At 40.2% G+C, this 21994-nt stretch overlaps 1 protein-coding gene across 1 annotated transcript in view; it reads left to right on the top strand.

The window, feature by feature from the left end:
- CCDC69 (coiled-coil domain containing 69) overlaps positions 1-19893 on the top strand; it is a 39018-nt gene extending 19125 nt beyond the window's left edge. Inside the window, exons 4-9 of the mRNA XM_075210090.1 lie at positions 2252-2339; positions 8786-8859; positions 10617-10718; positions 13624-13743; positions 16643-16740; positions 18559-19893. Coding sequence (XP_075066191.1) covers positions 2252-2339; positions 8786-8859; positions 10617-10718; positions 13624-13743; positions 16643-16740; positions 18559-18733 — 657 coding nt within the window. The 3' untranslated portion in view covers positions 18734-19893. The remainder of the gene's footprint in view (positions 1-2251; positions 2340-8785; positions 8860-10616; positions 10719-13623; positions 13744-16642; positions 16741-18558) is intronic.
- The last annotated feature ends 2101 nt before the right edge of the window (positions 19894-21994 follow it).

The following is a 21994-nucleotide window of genomic DNA, read 5'->3' as shown; positions in this document are numbered from 1 at the left end:
TCAAATGGAATTGTTCTGTCTGTATTTTACTTGTGCATATTTGTGTTATATTTTTATTGTTGTTGGAAGTAGCTGTGATTATTATAGGGCATTATGCCATCATGACTGCTGTACATAATCTTACCAGCTAATTTTTCTGTATTTTAAACACTGAGATTAAAAAGCAGCCCTGACAAACAAACCCAAGCCATATAAGATTTTTCTCCGGCCAAAGACGGCTCCATCATTTGATGGTCAGCTTGTTTTTGTGTGAGTCTATTAGTGCCATCACAACTCTAGTACTGCAATGGAATCCAGGAGCAGAGGATGCACCAGCCATGGTCCAACACTATAGAAAGTAGGCTGAGGGTCCAAGACGTCCAGTTTAAGAATTTAGAAGCCCAGATCCGCCTATTTATACTCTCGGGTATATCAGCAGTCATTAAAAAGTTGTGCTGTTGTACTGAAAAGCTCATGAAGCTGTCCACAGTATCTGGGGAGAGTTACCATCTATATGTATCTGCTCTGTGTACTTTCATTGTATACAGAGATAACTGGTGTCTCCTTTTAGATAGTGGACCCTTTTCCTACCTGAAGGAGACCAGTGCAGCATCATGATGACACGTAGCCGTTCTTTATGAATATGAATTAACGGATGGAGAAAAGATGTATAAAACAGGACTGACCTGTTCTTTAGCATCGCCTGCCAACATCGCAGCATTGCCTTCCTAGTGAAGACAAGAAACCACTAAATGTTTGTTTTATGAGCAATAAGATTGTTTAAAGAAAACCTTTCCATTGTTACCTTACTGTGAACTCTCAGATCAGTTCATGGAGAGTAGCAGATATACATAGGGTACAGGTGTACTTTTGTTGTATTCTGCTGTCACTGGAACAGTGTACGGCAGTGGTGAGGACGTTATCACTTTAATTCACTTTGTTTATTATAAAATACTGCTCATACACTGTTCACTGACGTATATTGTTGATGTTAGTTTATTCAGTATTGTCAAGTTTGCAAAACATTCCAATCCTATTTTATTGTCAGTAAGCTTAAAGGTGACCAGCATGTTGTGCTCCTCGGTGACCAGCATGTTGTGCTCCTCGGTGACCAGCATGTTGTGCTCCTCGGTGACCAGCATGTTGTGCTCCTCGGTGGCCAGCATGTTGTGCTCCTCGGTGGCCAGCGTGTTGTGCTCCTCGGTGGCCAGCGTGTTGTGCTCCTCGGTGGCCAGCGTGTTGTGCTCCTCGGTGGCCAGCGTGTTGTGCTCCTCGGTGACCAGCGTGTTGTGCTCCTCGGTGACCAGCGTGTTGTGCTCCTCGGTGGCCAGCGTGTTGTGCTCCTCGGTGGCCAGCATGTTGTGCTCCTCGGTGGCCGGCTTATTGCGTTCTTCATTGACCAGCATATTGTACTCATTGGAAACAAAAGTTTTAAAAATAAAACATATCCTGGTAGTTACAATATAAAGAGCATACAGAAAAGAGATATAATAATGTTTTGCATATGTATAGTACAATAAAACCACATAACAAGTGTCACTTTTCTTTATGCAAGGAATATTTTAGATTGTATACTATATACATAATGTTAATGACGGTTATAGACTCAAGAACCACTTTCTTTAATAACATAGCTAGTGAGAGGGATTGAAATTTGCCAGGACATAATCTGTCTGTGGAATACGGGGACATCTGTTAAACATAAATTAAGTTATTGCTGATGCATCAGGCCTCAAGAGCTCATATTAGGTCTTTATAGTATTGAGTCTTTTCTGAAGGGTAAGTGAGAAGAGATGAGAGTTATACAGGTTTCCTCCATCTGGATCAGTGATCCACAAAGATCTTTGGTTTGTGATGTAGAATTCATGCATTCACCATGCTGCTACAACAAAAGAAAGTGTGAGCCCTCTGGATAGTGTTTTTTAACGAATAAGATATAATGTAAGCAAAAAAATATTATTTTATAATAAAAAGTGGGCGTTTCTGTTTGGAATGGAGCGAGGGGCTTATTTTTGACGATTTCGCTTGTCGAAATGTTGAGAGGTATGCAAAATTTGCAACTTGACAAACCCATGTTACACTGCAGTGGGGAGGGAAATTTAAAATGTGTGTACGTTGGGAGGGGGCTTGTCCTAACCCAACTCTACCTTACTGTATAAAAATAAAGCAGAAAAAATAAATGCATTTGCACCCCTTGTTTGTGCAGGAGCAAATTTGCTGCTTCTTTTTGCTGTGCTCCTAAACTCAAAACGAGGCCCATTGTGTTTTGCAGGTTAGGCGAGATGCAGAAGTGGAGACAGAAAAGCGCCTTTCAGAACAGGCCTCAAACATGAAAACAGAAATAGATAAGAAATACGCAGGTAAAGTGAGACCTTAATATTTCTGTTGTATTGTAGATGGAAACTGACAGATATTGGTGACATGTGATGTGGGGTTTGCGGATTCCGTCCAATCACTTTTCAGGGAACCTGTGACATCACAGTGGCCCATCCTATGCTCACTAGGTACTGGTTCCCAGAAAATTGATACTGGATTGAGTGCATTGTCATGAATATTATTAGCCCCCAAATGGATGCCTCGACCGTGTTTATGTTAACGGTTCTCTTTAACATTAAACTAATTCAGTACAGAGAACTCTACAAAACTTAAACAACACCATGTTTGTGAGATGGCATTCTACTAACTTTCTTAATAATTTAGCCATTTGAGGGCTTGGTAACATTTAAGTGTTGTTGTCTACACACTGTGGGACAAGAGTTTTGAGAATGAGAATGCAACCCACCAATTTATCAGTGCCTCATGTATAATGGTTATGATGTCACTAGGTCCTAGTGAGGTGATAAACAAAATGGCTGCCACCAACTTGTTGAAGTGACTGGTGTACTTCATATATATTATTCATTTTTTATTTAAATATTTTTATTGGCACCACGTTATACACGGTGAATGTTTTACAGAAGTATACATTTGTACGTGTAAAGCAGGTAACAAATTCTAGTCAAGCTAGGACGGACAGAAGCACAAAAGTGCTGTTCAGCCTCGAATAAGTAAAGCGTAAATCCCACATATGTAAATAAGGTGAAACCATTTAAACTGACTTGTGCACAACACCTAGATGGTAGACTTAGAGTGTGCAGTCATCTCCTTCTTAACCAACCATGGCTGCAATACTTTCTTATGAGGAAGAGTTATTTACTAATTTTAGCCATTGTTTCCACATGGGTGAGTTAGGAGAAGGCCACACATAGCTATAGTCTTTCTATCCAAGAAGAGCAGTTTGTGGAGCACAGTTAACCATGGTGGGGCAGGATCACCTCTTCAGACAGACCTGAGGGACTGAGCACCCCATCACATCATGAATTCATTTAGAGACCTGTTTTCAATCATCTTTAACTACAGGATATTTCCAGAGTAGAAGACCAGAGGGTTGCCTCTGAGGTGTGACTTTTTTGGCATTCTTCAATGTCTTCTCTGCAAAGTGAGCCAACTGGATAGGTATCATGTACGGCCTATGGACAATATAGAGTTGTATTAATATGTCTATCAAACAAGAAGAGACCTCCAGAGAGAACAGATATGGCATCTTCCCAGCTAGATCACCAAGAGGTCCCATACCACCAATCCAGGCCCATAGCACTAGGTCAGTGTGCTACATTATTCTGCAATGGGAGGGAGTATACATTGCAATTGCTGCAGCCTGTGCAGCAAGGAGTACTGTAGCAATTACATACTGAAGCAGGGATAGTGGGCAACTCTGGTACCACTGGCCAGCAGGAACCGTTCCAACACCCACTCACTAGTGAACTATCTGGTTTTGGATCTTAAATTGAGCATGGATATTCACTGAACGAAACCTTTCCCAAGGCAAAGGCAACTTTTAGACCATTCAGCTGAATAAAATGCATTAGCAGCAGGGGCTGGCTGGGCTGGAGGGCAGGTGGGGCATTTGCCGATCCCCTACTGGACTACCTTGGGCTGGGTCACTGGACCACCTGCATTTTTTCCCTTTAAAATGTACCAAATAGTGGCTCAGTGGTTAGCACTTCTGCCTCACAGCACTGGGGTCATGAGTTTGATTCCCGACCATGGTCTTATCTGTGTGGAGTTTGTATATTCTTCCCATCTTTGCGTGGGTTACCGGGTGCTCCTGTTTCCTCCCACACTCCAAAACATACTAGTAGGTTAATTGTCCAATGATACTAATACTCTATCCCCTGAATTGTCATGTGGGCACTGAATTTTCTCAAAAACTCTATGTAAATTTAAATGGATCAATTTCCCAAACATAAAATCGTTCTTGGTAGAGGCAGTTGCCAAGTTCAATCTATTCGCAAAGGTTTTTTTTATGAAGAATTTTACACTGTAAGTAATGAAATGGGCCTACATGAACTACATGATGTTGGGTCCTTTACCAGGTTAGAGTACTACTATTAATAGAGCCTCTGTCATGGAGGGTATAATATGGTACCTGGAGAAGGCCTCACTGAATAGGGATTGCAAGTGAGGACCCACACAGTCTATACATTTATTATAGAACTCCAATGGGTTTCCACCCAGTCGTGGGGCTTTATTAGTGAAGATGTAGGGAATCGCCGTGTTCACCTCCTCTAGTGAGAGTGGGATGTCTAGTATCATCATCATCAACATTTATTTATATAGCGCCAGCATATTCCGTAGTGTTTTACGATTGGGTACTAGTATGTCATGCTGATCTGGGGACAGTCAAACAAACCATGAATAAAGGTAAGCGCTGAAAACAGTCTAAAAATCAAATAATCACCAATGCAGATAAATGCAATAAAATGAGTACATTTATTAATTAACCTTAAAATAAAAACATATAAAATGATATTCAGCATTCTGAATAATGTTCATTAGATATTATAAACTCTACCATTAGTTGGAGTAACACATAGACGACCTCCTGTTGGGTCAGATGTAACCGAAATGAAAAGCTGCATCAAATTGCAGTCAATGAGCACCCAGTTCAGCACCCAGTAGTGTGTTTAATATTCTGATCTCAACTCGGATATGAACTCAGTCCAATTAAATGTGCGTGAACTGTTTCCCCAGTCCTGTAAGTAGAATCTCACAATAGACACCAGCCACATAAATTCCTGCAAGGCATTTTTTATGTATAATGATAATCGCACTGTTTCACGAAGGCAACCACAAGGCAGACCAATATAATCGTCACACGTAAAATGATGAGGAGGGTGCGCGTCCGCCGTATAAACGGCGAGAGCCAACTGCTTACCCTTCCAGGTGGACAGCAGTTAGTAGTGCGAGTTCTCCAGCAGTGATGGTCACGTCTCAATCCTGGGACATTCAGTAGCCAACGTATAGTAGTAAGTGCAAGTCCTGGACTGAGGATCCAATCTGTTTGAGGGTGCTTACAGCAGAGCAGAAAAAAAATCTAAAAATGATACAAATGAAATGATGACCAACATCTTCCAATAGGAGATTAACAGGTTATTAAAAATAGTCTTGACGCGTTTCTTCGCCATTTGGCGATTTCATCAGAGGAATATAACGCACAAAGAGTCAGCTGAGTCCTACTGCTGAGGTGAAATGTTGAGGAGTAATGGTAACAATAGTAGTGGAGATTTGCAGTGTTATTAGATATGGTGACTAGATCAACCTCAGCATTAACAATGGTTATAGTAGTGAGTGGAGAGGTACACACAGACTTCACTGAGAAGAGATTCTGCTGGACCAGTAACGAGAAGGAGGTGCATAGTGATAAAATCCTAATCCATGCAGAAGAGAGGTACGAGCGGCTAAATGACTGGAAGATTGCTTCCTGGGGGCGCACATTTATCTAGGAATATGTCTGACGTTACTAACCTCTTCCTGACATATAGAGGAAACAACATGGTATTGGACCATAAATTCTGCACCTGTGTGTAGGGCCAATGAGAAAAAGGACAAAGAAAATGAAGTAGTCTGTGTGTATCTATGGTGAAGTTTACAAACCTATATTTTAGCTCAGCTTCCAGCATAAGGGACGGCAAACCAAAATGTACAGCATGTTTAACCCAAATTCATACGCCTCTAGATTATTGAGAAAAGGAAGCGTAAGTCCAACCAACCCAGGCTCTTTGCAATCAGGGCATCATCCTATCCATACTGTGGGTCTATAAACCTACAATGACTCTTTAGAGAGTGCACTAAGGGGTATATTTACTAAACACCGGGTTTGAAAAAGTGGAGATGTTGCCTATAGCAACCAATCAGATTCTAGCTGTCATTTATTTAGTGCATTCAACAAAATAACAGCTAGAATCTGATTGGTTGCTATAGGCAACATCTCCACTTCTTCAAACCCGCAGTTTAGTAAATCTAGCCCGAAGGCTCTTTTGATTGAATTATTATGTTTCCTGACATTCCAGCTGAGGGGTTAATAACCTACTAGCAATACGAGTTCATGGGCCCTACAGATGTGTTATATATAGTAAAAAAGGTGAGAACTGTGACTGATATATGACACTACATAGGCACAGAACATGAATGGTAATGCAAACCATCCCATCCCCTCCACCCTGCTATGTGATTTGAAACACATAACCTTATACCTAAATATAATCAAAACAATAGCACAGCCTAATTGAAGTGGGAGATGACCCACCCCCCACAAAATAACACTAACTACTCTGCAGACAGCTCTATAGTGAATTGCAATTCACAAAAAAAAGAAAAAGAGAGCGTTTCCTGTGTATTACTCCTCACCCGCCAGGACTTAGGAAGGCAGCGCAGTGTTAACAGATGCAGGATATTACAACCAGTAGTTCAGCACACTAATATCCGGTCCTATCAAGGCATAAAAACAGACTTTCACATGTAAGTGAATGACAGACCCATTATTAGTAGGTGTATACAATATACATCTTAGCAGATTTGCTATCTAATAATGTCAAAGTGAGGAACTCATTTAATCTTGAAAGTCGAGTGGTTAAAATACTCACATGTGGAACTAATAGCCGATTAGGAGGCCAGTCTGCATTAGCATATGTCTGTTAAACTGACCTGTAAAAATGTTGGAATGAAGAACACATGTTAACAAGCATCTGAGAAGTGAACATATCTCAGTGTTGAACTCACAGTTCATGTAGACCCAGTCTGTGCACATGTACTCCACCAGAAGCAGTGTAAAAACATATGGTATTGGTATTCTTGTCCTATTTTCTTGGCCGTCCGTTTGTATCTGCAGCTGATTGATCTGGTGAACATCTGTGGAGATCCCTCCATTGTGCTCATACAATTCAACCTCTTACCCCCGGTTTAGCTACACGTCCTGGCTCAGTAAGTAGACATTTGCCATGACCTCCAGTATTGTAGGGCTAAGACTCGACTGGTATACCAATATAATGTCCATCAGTGGCCTATGTCACCTGAAAATTACAACAGCGGGGATTTCTCTTCATCGGGGCCAGAGGCACCACGTGGCCAGGACAGGGGCCGCATTCTGTTTTGGGTGCCAAAAACCATTGTTTTTGTCTATTTGCCTCTTTGGTGGTGCCACGGTCTCTCCTTAGATAAATATCGCTAATGGAGAGTAGTGTGCCCGATTCACCAGAACATAAAAAGAACATAATGGGCATCGTCCTTTGGTACTAAATATTAATTGGCACAGCCGAAAATTACAACACAAGTCCATAATATATTATAATAAGATGTATTATATTAAATATAACAAACAAGACCATGAATATTGAAAAAACTATTTGGAGCATACAATAGAAAGCATGCAGGGCCTCCCTAAAAAGGGCAAAGGAAGACATGTATAGTATAAGGTTAGGTGGCTGTCAAAATCACCAGCTGATTAAAATAAAAAACAATGTAGCAGAAGATTGTTATAAATAACATAATGAAAACCAAACAATAGAATGTACCATATAATAGAGTGACACAGGAACGCTCATTAAGTACACGGAACTCTATGCTTGGAGGTTTGGAGAACATTCTTTGAACACTCCGTTGAAAGCGCGGACAAATACAAGGGTTTGTCTTTTGCCAGACTTGTGTACAAGCCCTAATACACATTGCAATATTTACTCCCAATAGTTGTAATTTGTATATGGTTTTTGCTGCCAAAACACAACTACACTGAAATTATTGTATAGTGCTAAGTAAGAACAAAGTTCTATAGCCTTAGTATATAAATAGAGGGATGCAACAGGGGCAGTCTGTGTGTGTATGTCTCTATGTGTGCGTATGTCTGTGTGTGTATGCGTCTGTGTGTGTGTGTGTGTATGCGTCTGTGTGTGTGTGTGTATGCGTCTGTGTGTGTGTGTGTATGCGTCTGTGTGTGTGTGTATGCGTCTGTGTGTGTGTGTATGCGTCTGTGTGTGTGTGTGTATGCGTCTGTGTGTATGCGTCTGTGTGTATGCGTCTGTGTGTATGCATGCGTCTGTGTGTATGCATGCGTCTGTGTATGCGTGTCTGTGTGTATGCGTGTGTGTGTGTGTGTGTGTATGTATGCGTGTGTGTATGCGTGTGTGTGTGTGTATGCGTCTGTGTGTGTGTATGCGTCTGTGTATGCGTGTCTGTGTGTATGCGTCTGTGTATGCGTGTCTGTGTGTATGCGTCTGTGTGTGTATGCGTCTGTGTATGCGTGTGTGTGTATGCGTCTGTGTGTGTGTGTGTGTGTGTGTGTATGCATCTGTGTGTGTGTGTGTGTATGCATCTGTGTGTGTGTGTGTGTATGCGTCTGTGTGTATGCATGCGTCTGTGTGTGTGTGTGTATGTGTCTGTGTGTGCTTTGGCCTCAGGTCTACTATCTGACAATACTTTGTTTTTTCCACAGAGCTACAGGAAAGTCACAACCAGGAAAAGACTTCTCTCACAGAAACCTACCAAACATTAACCACTTCCCTTCAGGTCTGCTTCTGTTTTACACATCTTGCAACATAATTAAGATGTTTTCTCATCTGCAAGTGGTGGTGTTTTTAACCAACTTAACATTCTAAACTTCTCGTTTATTGTGTAGACAAATAATTATGAGACTTTGTGGGTAACTGCTGATGCAAAAAACAGTGCTCTGTTTTTTTTTTTTGTAAAGGGGTTATACACCTTCAGGTCACTTTAACGTATTGGTACGTCCACCTGCAGCATTTACTAAATATATTGCATTCATTATCTAGTATATTTCTGTGCTCTTTCTCCATATTTTCGGGTTACAACTGAGCTCTGCTGTGTTCTGTGTTAGAAACCATTGTATCCAGAGCACAGCTTTGTGTGGTATCCCAGGGTAAAACAATAGCTGAGAAAGCACAACAGAAATATAGAACGAAACCACAATCCACATTAGTTGTGATGTACACGGCACCCAGTGCTTCTCAATGGACCGCCCAGCACCCAATAAAGTACATGCCTACTCTTTGCACTTGGGAGCAGGTGATGAAAACTACCAGGAGTGGTGTGACATTTAAGGCACAAGTCATCTTGGACTGGTTTGAACTCAGTCAGTGGAGGTGTAATATGCTCTCTGGGGGATATATAGGTGTCTCATGCATTCTTTGTAATATGGAAAGTACTTTGGGGGTGTCGGGTGCCTCCTCCCAGTCACCATCATCCATCAGGCCAACATAGGCCTCACGTGTATTTTAACTTCTATATAGTTCTAGACTCTGTGAAACAGGAGGTTCTGGTAGATATTGGAGATTGGAGAAGGTCCTAGTGTGAACTATGCTAACTGGGGGTCTTGAAATCCTTAGAGCCGTTGTGTAGCATCTTCCGCTATGGAGAGACTTGTGCAGCCTAGTGCAGTGGTTCTGGCTATATGTAAGTGCCAGGACCCTGCTACATGCGGCGAATGGTGGAGATCCATGTGGAGGGATCCAAAACCAAAGACTACTAATGGTAACAGAAGTTAGGCTAGGTACACACTGAAGAAATTTCCGACTGACGTGTTATATCAAACGATTGTACCTACGACTGAAGGTCCGATTAGTCTGATGATTCATCCATAAACACTGACACGATTTACCTTCAGATCTGTGCTCTTCATCTGGTCCTTCATCTGGTCCTCTAGTCTTCAGAGAATGACAGCACAATATTCATTCATACATTATTGTCAAATTGTCACACTGATTAAAACCGCCATGTTATAGCTATCCACATGTCTTAACGAATTTTGTTAGTGTCTGTGACTCGGAAACGAAACATTCTGTCTCAGAACGAACAAATGAATTATTCCTTCTACAGCACTCTCTACATTTATTCACCAGGACATTCATCGCTAGCATCGGCTGAAAAGAGCACGACTCTGTAAACTCTATGAAGATCGTGAGCATGAGGGCATACACACTACACGATCGGTCAGTGATTGGTCGGAAAATATTAAAAAGTACGACCAACCAAACGAGCCGACAATCGACACTTTAGAACGACTTTAGAACATTGTGTCACTATACACACTAACCCAACTTCCGACCGGTCGTATATCGGCTGATTTGCCCGATTATTCAATGAAAATACTCTAGTATGTACCTAGCCTAATTTAGTAAAACTTATTTTTAAAATAGAAAATCCCTTAATCAGATTAAATTTGTTTTAATCAATTATTGTCATTCTGCTCCCCTAGATAGCATGAAATGAGAGAGATCTTGTGAAACCGTTTCTGCTTCTCTTTGTAGGAAAATGTGACTGAATTAAATGGCCAGTTGGCTTCTTTCCAAGAAAAAATGAAACGCGTTGAGGACTCCATCCTGAATCAAGACTACAAAAGACATGTGCAGGTAATGATTCGTTTTTTTTTCTACGTAGATGAGGAATAATGGTAAACACATAGTTGACTTCAATGGAGTTTTCAGGTTTGGCTTTTAATCTAGTGGCTTGTAAATGACCACATGTATTTTTAATTATTTATTTTTTATCATTCTAGCTACCTTCTGTGTTTAACCTAGGAATTTATATTGCCCTTCAAAATGACAGCTATTACAGTTTTTTGTTTTTTTATATACAAGGGCAACAGAAATAAACAACCTGTCCTAGATAATACCTTAGCTAAAAACTTAGACGGAAGTAATAAAGGTAAAGCAATGTATATAGTAAAAGTTGCAGCAGGGTATGTACAAACAGATAAATTGAAACTTTAAGAAAGTCAGCCTGGGAGCTGACGAAACGCGTTAGTGGTAACTGCAGACTCTCTCATCACCTATGGATTTGGATTGATTTACTGGAGAGAAACACTATTCGGTGGATCATGTCTTCACTAGCCGTTCTATATATGGACAACATCATTTGAATCTATTTAGTCCAGTACGTCACACGAGCACTGCCGGCACTCTGTTATCCTAATAGACTGCATAGATTTCGATTAAGACTGACATCAAATCCTACATAGATCGGTAGGTGTGTTTACCACATTAGGCACCAGATTATCAGACACACAGTGTCATTGTTAATATCTATATGGAGTATATGCCGTTACAATATAAACTGGACACACTCAGCTGTTGAAATAAGAGTTCTTAGCAACTCAACCTCTTGAATTCGGGACTATTTTGTGCAGAGGATACTGCCAAATAACAGACTACAACACAGACAATGAGTGAATTGACATCCTATAGCTTCTACTAACACGGAGACATTGTATTTTGAAAACCAACAAAAGAAAGAAGGCTACATGTGATCACCGCAGTAAGAGGCACATATGTGTCTATCCTTTTTCAATCATATCTCTTACTTTTTTTATTGAGCTCTTATCGCAGATATCCATACAGATATATATATTTTTTAGATTTGTGACCAGAATCAATAGATTTTTATCTACTTCTTGACTATTGATGTCAGATTGCTATACCCAAATAATGAGTTTATTTCAACCTTAGTGTACTGGCCAGACACGAATATTTATATTATCTATTGCTTTGTTTTTTAGGTTAATATATTTTATTTTATTATATTGTTTATTTACCATTTTATTTATATGTATATTTTTGAAGATTTATAGAATAAATTGGTATAACACACAGTCCGCCATCTAAGGGTATTTTTATTTTGTGCATGTATATCGTGGCGCATCCCACTTCTAGATTATATTGGTAAAACTTTTAAAGTTTACCTGTTACCTACACACTGTGGAGGCAGCCATTTTGTGGGCTGGGCTTATGTTCAGCCTATAGGGGGAATTCAGTTGGCCACGAAGCATCTCCGGAACGTTTGTCAGACAATTTGCGCCGGAGATTTGACAGAAATCTCTGCTCATTTTTCCTTGCATCCCATAGAGGTGCCAGGAAATAAAATGAGCGTAGATTTCTACCGTAATTACCAGCAATGTGCGCGGCGTGATAACCACGCTCCACATTGCCGCCAATTGAATTCTCCCCATTGAATTCACTAGGACTTACAGGTATACTACCTCTTACCCAGATCTCATTATCCGAAAAGTTAGTGAAATTCAGAAAGGAAAAAATATATGACATTGCTGCAGTTCAGTGATTGTGTCATACACATAGACATAAGGATGTCACTATGAGGAGCTCTGCTAAAGAATTTAATAAGGAGAAGAGTGGGATTAAAAACAGGGATCATTTTAAATGTGGCTTAATAGATTTTATGTATACTATTCCAAAGTATGGAAAAAAGCTCTTGTCTAGAATATCCCAATGACAAGCATCCTGAATAATTGATCCCACGTAAGTAGTGACCTAACTCTGTGATGTATCTTGTGAGTTGATAGGCTGCATTCTAATGTATACTGGTTCAGGCCCCAAAATGGCTGCTTCCACTATAGACTTGATGAGTGCATTTAAATTTGAACCATGAACTTCAGATTTATCTAATTGCAATTACGATAGTAACACAGAGTTTTCTTTACAGATTATGAAAAAAAATCATATATACCATTATCCTGTATGTGCACATTTAAATACTCGTTCTTGGCTCCAGAATCTGAACTTTTCAGATTGCTAAACGAAATCTAGGTCCTGTTAATTTATTTACACTGTGCTTTATTCACCATTAGTCAGACAGTTATATTACTGCATATTGCTGTAATCCTATTCCTTTGATAATCTGTCTACACTTAGGTGTGTTTCTGCATTCCAGGCCATGCAATCATGCTGGCAGAGGTTTAAAGGGGACGGCTTGTATTCTTAGCAGAAAAAGAGCTATAAATATCAGGGGCGTACATTCTGCTCTATATAATGCTTATTGTGTTTCCATGTCAAGTTTCCATGTCAGCTTAGTTAGTATGAGGGTTTAACAATAGACCTATCCACCCTAACAGACAATCGAACAGTACAAATATATAACATGGCTATTTAAGTGGTTTGCTGGAAGATCTTAAAATCGAAATACAGTAACGTAGCCAAAAAATTCTCTCTAGGGTGTTTTGTCACAAAGGCGTTAGGATTTACTTAAAAATATAATGCATTATGCACAAATGTGCTGTAAGCCATAGGAACCAATCAGATGTTTGCTTACATTTTCTAAACTGCACTGGAAAAATGACAGCTTGAATATGATTTGTGGATATAGATTGCACGGCATTTGTGCTGAAGGAAGAAAAAAAGATAATTTAATTTAAGTTGCATTAGGTCGTCTTGGTTTATAATGATGACAGCATATTTTACTCAATGATGCCTATTCATTTGATTGTATATTAGTGCTATAACTTCACTTGTTATATATCCAAAGGATCATGGGAGCCCTGGTCAGTTCTGGGAACAAGAGCTGCAGAGTTTACACTTTGTAATTGAAATGAAGAGTGAGCTGATCCGGGAACAAGACAAGAGGCTGCTTAACCTGGAAGCAACGGTGAGGACTGGGTTATATTAAATGGACATTGTGTGCTGTAATCCAACAACATTTAAAAGACAGCGGTCACAAACATGTAAAAACGAACAGCCTCTTTATTGTAGCAAAATGATCCAATTTAGTTTTTCTATAATATCTCAAATAGAAGATACATATTAACCAAAGGGTTGTTCAAAATACCTGAGTTTAGATCTCATGAATGCTGTGAGTACTGAACTTAATAGCAAAGTCAGAATAACGTGTTTATATAATGACCACATTCAAAGGTGAGTTATTTTTTAAAAAAAAACTATTGCTGGTTTTTCATTTCGCAATAGTTGTTCTTTTATCTCTCAGTTCAACATTTAATGACACGTCCTTTGAATTAAATACTGACTGCTGCTTAGGATGGTGATCAGACAGGAGAAGTTTTAAAGGAAGAGGGGACTGTCAGTGACGTATATAGAGCAGTAAGTGGTTCACAGCTAATAATATGCCGCCCTCTTCGGCACTGACCACCTCTTTCCCCTTTTACACTTGTTTCTTAGTGATCAATGTCAAAATCCCCATTTGGAAGGCAATTATTACAAAACCAGTATATACAATCTTTAACAACCGCCCATTATATAAGCAAACCGAGGGGGGGGGGGGGGTTACTAGTGCCTGGAAACCCCCCTCCAAGCCTGGAGCACTGTATAATTGAGGTGGCTGGACCCTGCCCCCGCTTCACACGGCTCTACTTGAAAAGGGAGAGCTGCGTGCACCTAACAGTAGTGCATATAGCATTGCCCATGTATATTATAGGGATGGAAAGAGTAGGAGAGCAGCCAAGCACTGTCTAATATTATAGCCACGCCCCCATGCATGCTGGTCACTCCCACTTGTGGCGTGGTGTGGAAATCCCCCTCTACAAGTCCTGCTATTGCCCCTGCATTACAAAGTTACAAAGCTAGAGAAGAATGTTTACCGAGTTCCATCCACACACCTCCCAACGGTCCCTATTTGGGCTGGACTGTCCCACTTCACGGCCCACAAAAGGGGTTGAGGCTTATGGGAAAAGTGGGGAGAGTTTTGGACAATATGCCCATTTTTGGGCGGGGTTTGGTCCGAACAGGGCGGAGGTTGGACGGAACGGGGTGGGGCTTATATTATCCCCCTGTCTGGATTCTAAATGTTGGGAGCTATGCATCCATGTGTCATTTATCATGCTGACAATAGCAATTGTTTCTTTTATATGTAAAAATAAGGTGCCGTGCGCGGTTTGTTATACAGTATTATGTGTCAAGTGCTGACTTTTCTGGAGTTTTGCTCTATGATTTCTTCTAACATGAGACTTTTTGAAATCACCATTTGCTTTTTTGGGGAAAAATTATTATTTAAAAGTAGATTTCAGATTTGCTCTGTGGTTCCTCAAAATACAAAGATCTTACATTCAGGGATTTTCTGACATCTCTGCAAATTTCAAATAGGATTTCACTCGGCTGCAAATTTTCAGTATAAAATTGTTCCATCTGTTTTAGTTGTTGATTGAGCGTTTCTGTTCAGGAATGGTACAGCCGTTCTGCAGTAAAGTTATCCACCAGGGGACTTTAGTAACTGCATTCAGTCATTCCTTTATTCCTCATACGTTGATTGTTTAAAAATATGTTTGCTACATTGCTTTTAAATATACTGACAATGAATTGTAGTTTCCGAATATGTTAATATAAGCCTGCAAGCAGATGTTTTGTTGCCAGTAATATGGCTTTCTGGAAGGAGTATTTATTAGGAGCCAGTGACATCACTGAGGTACTTTGGGGAATGAGTATTTATTTGGAGCCAGTGACATCACTGAGGTACTTTGGGGAAGGAGTATTTATTAGGAGCCAGTGACATCACTGAGGTACTTTGGGGAATGAGTATTTATTAGGAACCAGTGACATCACTGAGGTACTTTGAGGAAGGAGTATTTATTAGGAACCAGTGACATCACTGAGGTACTTTGAGGAATGAGTATTTATTAGGAGCCAGTGACCTCACTCACTGAGGTACTTTGAGGAAGGAGTATTTATTAGGAACCAGTGACATCACTTAGGTACTTTGAGGAATGAGTATTTATTAGGAACCAGTGACATCACTGAGGTACTTTGAGGAATGAGTATTTATTAGGAACCAGTGGCATCACTGAGGTACTTTGAGGAATGAGTATTTATTAGGAGCCAGTGACATCACTGTGGTACTTTGAGGAATGAGTATTTATTAGGAGCCAGTGACATCACTCACTGAGGTACTTTGAGGAAGGAGTATTTATTAGGAACCAGTGACATCACTTAGGTACTTTGAGGAATGAGTATTTATTAGGAACCAGTGACATCACTGAGGTACTTTGAGGAAGGAGTATTTATTAGGAACCAGTGACATCACTGAGGTACTTTGAGGAATGAGTATTTATTAGGAGCCAGTGACATCACTCACTGAGGTACTTTGAGGAATGAGTATTTATTAGGAGCCAGTGACATCACTCACTGAGGTATTCTATGGCTCATTATGGAATGATATTGAGATTGTATGATCATGGACATTGGTAATAGACAACTGGTGCACATGAAGCTCAGTCATTGGTGATCAGGCCGACCTGACAGGTTACAGCACGGTTGTACATACACGTGCTCTATGTTTTTCAATAAGTCCCAATCCGTTAAATACCGTACCACAATAGCTGCCAGACACCAGTCATTCTGCTGTGCTATAAATATTTGGTAAACATATTTGTGATGTCTTTCCTTATGAATTAAACTGTATGCAGAAAATGTTCTATATATGGAAGAGACTGTAAAGTCCTTGTGCTGATGTAGAGCTGATTGTTGTTTTATACACATTTACTCTTACTGTGTGTAATCCCAATATATTAACATCATCATTTCATTATTTCTTATGGCAGATGGACAGAAACCTTATATTGGAGGAGAAAGTGAAGACCCTACAGCGGGAGAGTGAAGCTTTGCGAGTGCAGACACAGAACCAGGCAATGATGACCATGTAAGTTTATGGGTGCAAAGTCTCTCCCATGGAAGGGAGACCACAGAAGTGTGTGTGACAGCAAGATATCACTTAAAGCCGCAATCCCATGAAAAAAATAGTGGCAGGTTATAAGATGATTGTTGATATTTAACATGTTCCCTCGATTTTGTTCTCCAGGCTGCTATTGCTGATTTATGATTCTTGACTAATATAGCTCCACACGTTGCACATGATGTAGTGAGCAGAGAGGTTTTGGAACGTCCCTCTGACTGCACTGTGACATCCTCCTTTCCCCCATCACATGACCTGCTGTGAGCCTGTGTTTGTGTTTGGCAGCCATTTTTGTTTGCCAGCCAGAGAGCTTTTGAATGATTAAGTAATAGCTCAGAAAAATTCTGCATGCTTAAAAGTTGCTTAACTTGCTATTTAAATAAAGCAAAATAAATGTTATATGTGGGATTGCTGCTTTAAATAGTTATGGTCATATGGTATGAGCCCCACTAACTAATAAGTCATCATATAGGTAGGATTGCGACAAAATATTATCTATAGGTACGTTTATAAGTATGCCTTACAGAAACAAGTTGTTTATATATCATTAAAAGGACCCTAACCCAGGTGTAGGTGTGAGATCTATACTGCTTTGGCCTAAAGGTTTTCAGTGGTTTTGATGTAATTTGGAGCACTATGCCTAAAATGTACTAAATGACACTTAAAGTACATATTGTCTTTCCACACATTTGCCTCATTACCTTGTGTAGCAGTGCTCCTCACAGTGACTATAAGAACAGGTATTTTATGATTAGATCTTGTGTGTGACATCACAGAGCATCAGCAATTACTTTTATTTCTTTCTAGTTTTCTCAACTTTCTTGATTTACAGGTTTCGGGATAAAATGTCCCATAGCTGTATCCTTATACTTCCTCTAATGTAAATATTAAGGGATGAATATATAAAATGTTCCTATTACACAGCTTTACATAGTTTGTATGATTGTGCCAGTAGAAACTTGTAGAGCTCAACATTCGGTAAAGATACCATTGCTTCTCTTCTCTTCCCCATAGTCCTTTTATCTGCTCTCAAACCTATTGTGTCAGTTTTATAGAGGTGTAATAATCTCCCACTACAACAGCTTTGATCATGAGATGTGGGTTGGGAAATAACCGAAAACATGACAAAAAATTGTCAGAAACAACCTCCTGAGTTGGCACATAGTCTGCATAGAGAGATCACATAAAACTATTTCTAACAGATGCCACTAAGTATGCAGAGTTTTGAGGTCTCCGTCTCTTTAACATGGATTCCATGCCAATGTTGATCTTTTTAAATGGAATTAAATTTAAATTCCTGGATGTTGTTTATTTGTGGAGAGACAACAACACCGTCATAACTTGTGTTTGGCAGAACAGATCTGATTACTCAGTAAGTGATTTATTTGCTTAGCTTCTTTTTATACTGGAGTAAATATGTTTAGAAAGTAACTGACTTTTTTCTGATTATGTATTTTGCATTCCTCCCCACATATCTGTCCACACCATTGGGGTAGGGGGTGTGGTCATCATCGAATGGGGGCGTGGTCAGATGACCACACCCCCAGAGGGCTGCCTATCACTGTATAGCGAGGCTGCCCATTACATACCTCACTTCCCCCTACATTCCGACCCAGGGAGCAAATATGTCCCCGGGTGGGACAGCAGGACGGAGCCCTAAAATTGGGACTGTCCCGCTGAAATCGGGACAGTTGGGAGGTATGATTGTGTAAGTAAATGTGTGGGTATGTATATACATACATACTGTATGTATTCATATTAAACTCTCCTTCCATTTTGTTGTAGCCGTTTGACGGAGGAACTGCTGAGCACACAAGTTGCTCTAGAGAAGGAGAAACAGCTCAGGGAACAGCTTCAACATGACAAGGAGCAGCATTTGTACCGGGCAGTGAATGGAGATGGACCTCCGCCATTCTCACTGCCCATTGCCAATCAGGAAGTGTCCATAATGGTAACCTAGGCCAAAGGATTTTAATCCTGCTTTATTCTGAGGACCTCATTATGGACAATTGATTCAGATACCATTTTATACTGAGGAAATAAACAATACTGTCAGAATATAACAAGAGAGTAAAAGACTTCCTCTCATGGAAACAACCTGAAGCTGCATTCTATTTATTATCTTTAATTATTAAGCCAGTATATCTGTTTCTTGTCACCGGTATCAATGACTGACAACAGTGAATCACTTTCTCCACACGGAGTTATACATTTTAAATGTTAACTATTCACTGGAAAAAAAACGTCACAAAAACTGTCTATAATTCACATATGTATATAGTTATATTTTCAACAACACGCAATTGTCTAAAACTCACATATGTATATATTTATATTTTCGCTATATTAGGAACACCAGATTTCTGTATGGTGAAGTTTTTCCTGTATTGCAGTCTAAAACATCTATTGCTTCTTGTGTCACCACTGAACTACAACTCCCAGCATGCTCTTTGAGCCTCTGACCCCTAGTTAAGCATGAACCTTACTGATCCGACTTTATGCAGGGTATAAGTCTCTTCAATGGAAACCGTGATCACAGACATTAATATGCATGTACAATAATATGAACCTGTAGATATTGTAATTGGCATAAACTGACAGCATTTTAGTAAACTGATTAGTGGTACAATGGAAATTACTTTAATTAGTATTAGTGGGGTTTTCCACCTTTCAGATATTTAATTTATTTAATTTATTGACTTATGATACAGTCCTGTTCTTTCTGCTTTTGATACAGTTGTATTCAGAGAGCAGCGTATATCTGATCTGATTTATATACATGGCTAAAAAGCACAGAAGGAAGTCAGCAAGATAAATCAAAGTATTTAGTAAAAGTTGCAGGGCAGTATGTAGAAACAAACAAATTAAAATCACGTGAAGGTGGGAGATCCCTTTAGTGAAACTGCAAGCGTTTTCTTTGATGGGGTGCAGTACCTACTGACATAATTTTTTTTTTATTTGCAATACTTTCTTGGCAATCTGTGTAACCTTGTTTTTTTATCAGAAATATCCTTGCTATATATAGATTTTACAGCGCCACTTTGACTTCTGCTCTTCTAATGTACAGTTTCAACTCGGTTTCTTAAGTACCGATAATAAATGACTTTTATCCTCAAACAATCTCAATGGTTCTTATATTTTTGTTGTTCATTGTGATTTCCAACATGATTTTACTCACACCACCGTTCCCCATATTGTATTTCTATTAACCCAGCAATTTCTGACATAGATGTAAATATGTTAACCTATACATGTCAACTACACGAGAGTGGGGGCAGCCATTTTGTGGCCTGATCGAATATTCCACAGAATGCAGCCTATGCATCCATTAGGAACAGTGACATCTCTGAAGCACACAGAATGATAGGTCTTGTTGGTATCTTCCTACACAGTGGCTTCATTTACTGTGTGTGGGTGACAGATACATTTGAAGAAACCCACTGTATTCTGGGAATTTATAAAGGGGAGTTTGGAAGCAGAGGGAGAAATGTTCTGCAAAACAGAACATTCTAAGGGGGGGTATTCATTTGACGGCGGGATCGCCGAAAATTCCGTGCTCAAAGAATATTACTGTTAATACGGTAATCCTGCGCGTTAATGCGGTAATTTACTCGCTGGATTTCAGCTCGCAGCTCAGCTGCGAGCTGAAATTCAGCGAGTAATTACTGTATTAACGGTAATATTCTTTGAGCGCGGGATTTTCGGCGATCCCGCCGTCAATTGAATACCCCCCTAAATGTAAGATAACAAGAAACACAGGCCCAGATTAAGATCCACATGGGCCTGGAGTTGAACATTATGGACAGCCTATTGTGAATAGCACCGTGCCGACGGAGGTGAGGTGGCCAGCGTCATGGAGGGCATGGGTAGCACCTTTATCCACCTCTCTGTTCTATGAGGCAACTACCACTTACTGGCTTGTGCAGCAATTAAGGAGAGTGGCAAAAACCTCCCAACTGTTCCTCGCGTTCCTGGCTGAGCAGGACAGATCTCTAAAATTGGGACTATCCAAACTATTGGCAAATACTGTATACTATTACAAGCAGCACAAGTACTGTGCATCTTTATTTGTACACTGATGTAGAGCTAAGCTAGGATGCAGACTCTTCCAACTCCATATTGGGCCGCATACATTACATTCCCCCTCTCCTCTGCGGTATATGACTTCTGTCTATCAGTGTCTGAGGTATATCCCTTCTGTGTCTCGGTGTCTGAGGTATATCCCTTCTGTGTCTCGGTGTCTGAGGTATATCCCTTCGGTGTCTGAGGTATAACCCTTCGGTGTCTGAGGTATATCCCTTCTGTGTCACTGTGTCTGAGGTATATCCCTTCATGTCTGAGGTATATTTCTCAGCAGGGCTGGTTGGCAAATTTTAGCCTTTAGGAGTGAGACTTGGCTCAACAGCCAATTAAGAATATTTTAAAGGAAAACTTTTGCAGATGCCCCCCTTCGTAGTCAGCCCCTCTTTCTCTGTGTCTAAGTTACATCTGTGTCTGAGGAACATTTCTCCATGTCTCTCCATTTTTTCAGTGTCTGAGGTATATCTCTGCCAAATCTGTCGCCAATCTCTGAATAGCAGCATCCAGCATCAAGAGGAAGAGAGTGCTTATTTGGCCAATCAGAGCATACGAGTGGACCTCACGGAGAAACCACATACCAATGTCAGCTGATATTTGTATGTAACCTGCTCATGTTGTAAAGCTGTGTATATGTTTGTTTGTATTAATCTGGCATTGCATCAATTCTGCTGACAAGAAAGGGAACCCCGTGATGCTGAAACTTCCACCTCACGTCTCAGTGATAATATCTGAATATAAACCGATAGAGTCAAGATTATTTTGTTTTAACTGGTCCCAGGCTCCCATTCTTCTATATGTTTATCCAAATTGCTGTGCAATAATCATACAAATATAGATAGAAAGAAAGTGAAAAGGGTGCGTTTCTCAGTGAGTGGCTACAAGATGTGTGTGACGCAGAGCCGTAATTAGACCATTTAGAGCCCTGGGCGAGAGAAAAATTCCCCCCCAATTTTGGCTGAGATAGCCAACAAGGAGGAGGAAGGAGGCAGCCATTATGGAGGAGCGGAGATGGCCAACAAGGAGGAGGAAGGAGGCAGCCATTATGGAGGAGCGGAGATGGCCAACAAGGAGGAGGCAGCCATTATGGAGGAGCGGAGATAGCCAACAAGGAGGAGGCAGCCATTATGGAGGAGCGGAGATA

Source organism: Mixophyes fleayi, chromosome 4 (genome assembly GCF_038048845.1).
Source record: "Mixophyes fleayi isolate aMixFle1 chromosome 4, aMixFle1.hap1, whole genome shotgun sequence".
In the NCBI taxonomy this organism is placed as follows: Eukaryota; Metazoa; Chordata; class Amphibia; order Anura; family Limnodynastidae; genus Mixophyes; species Mixophyes fleayi.
Note: the sequence above shows the minus strand (reverse complement) of the source record. Positions and strands in the feature narration are given on the sequence as shown.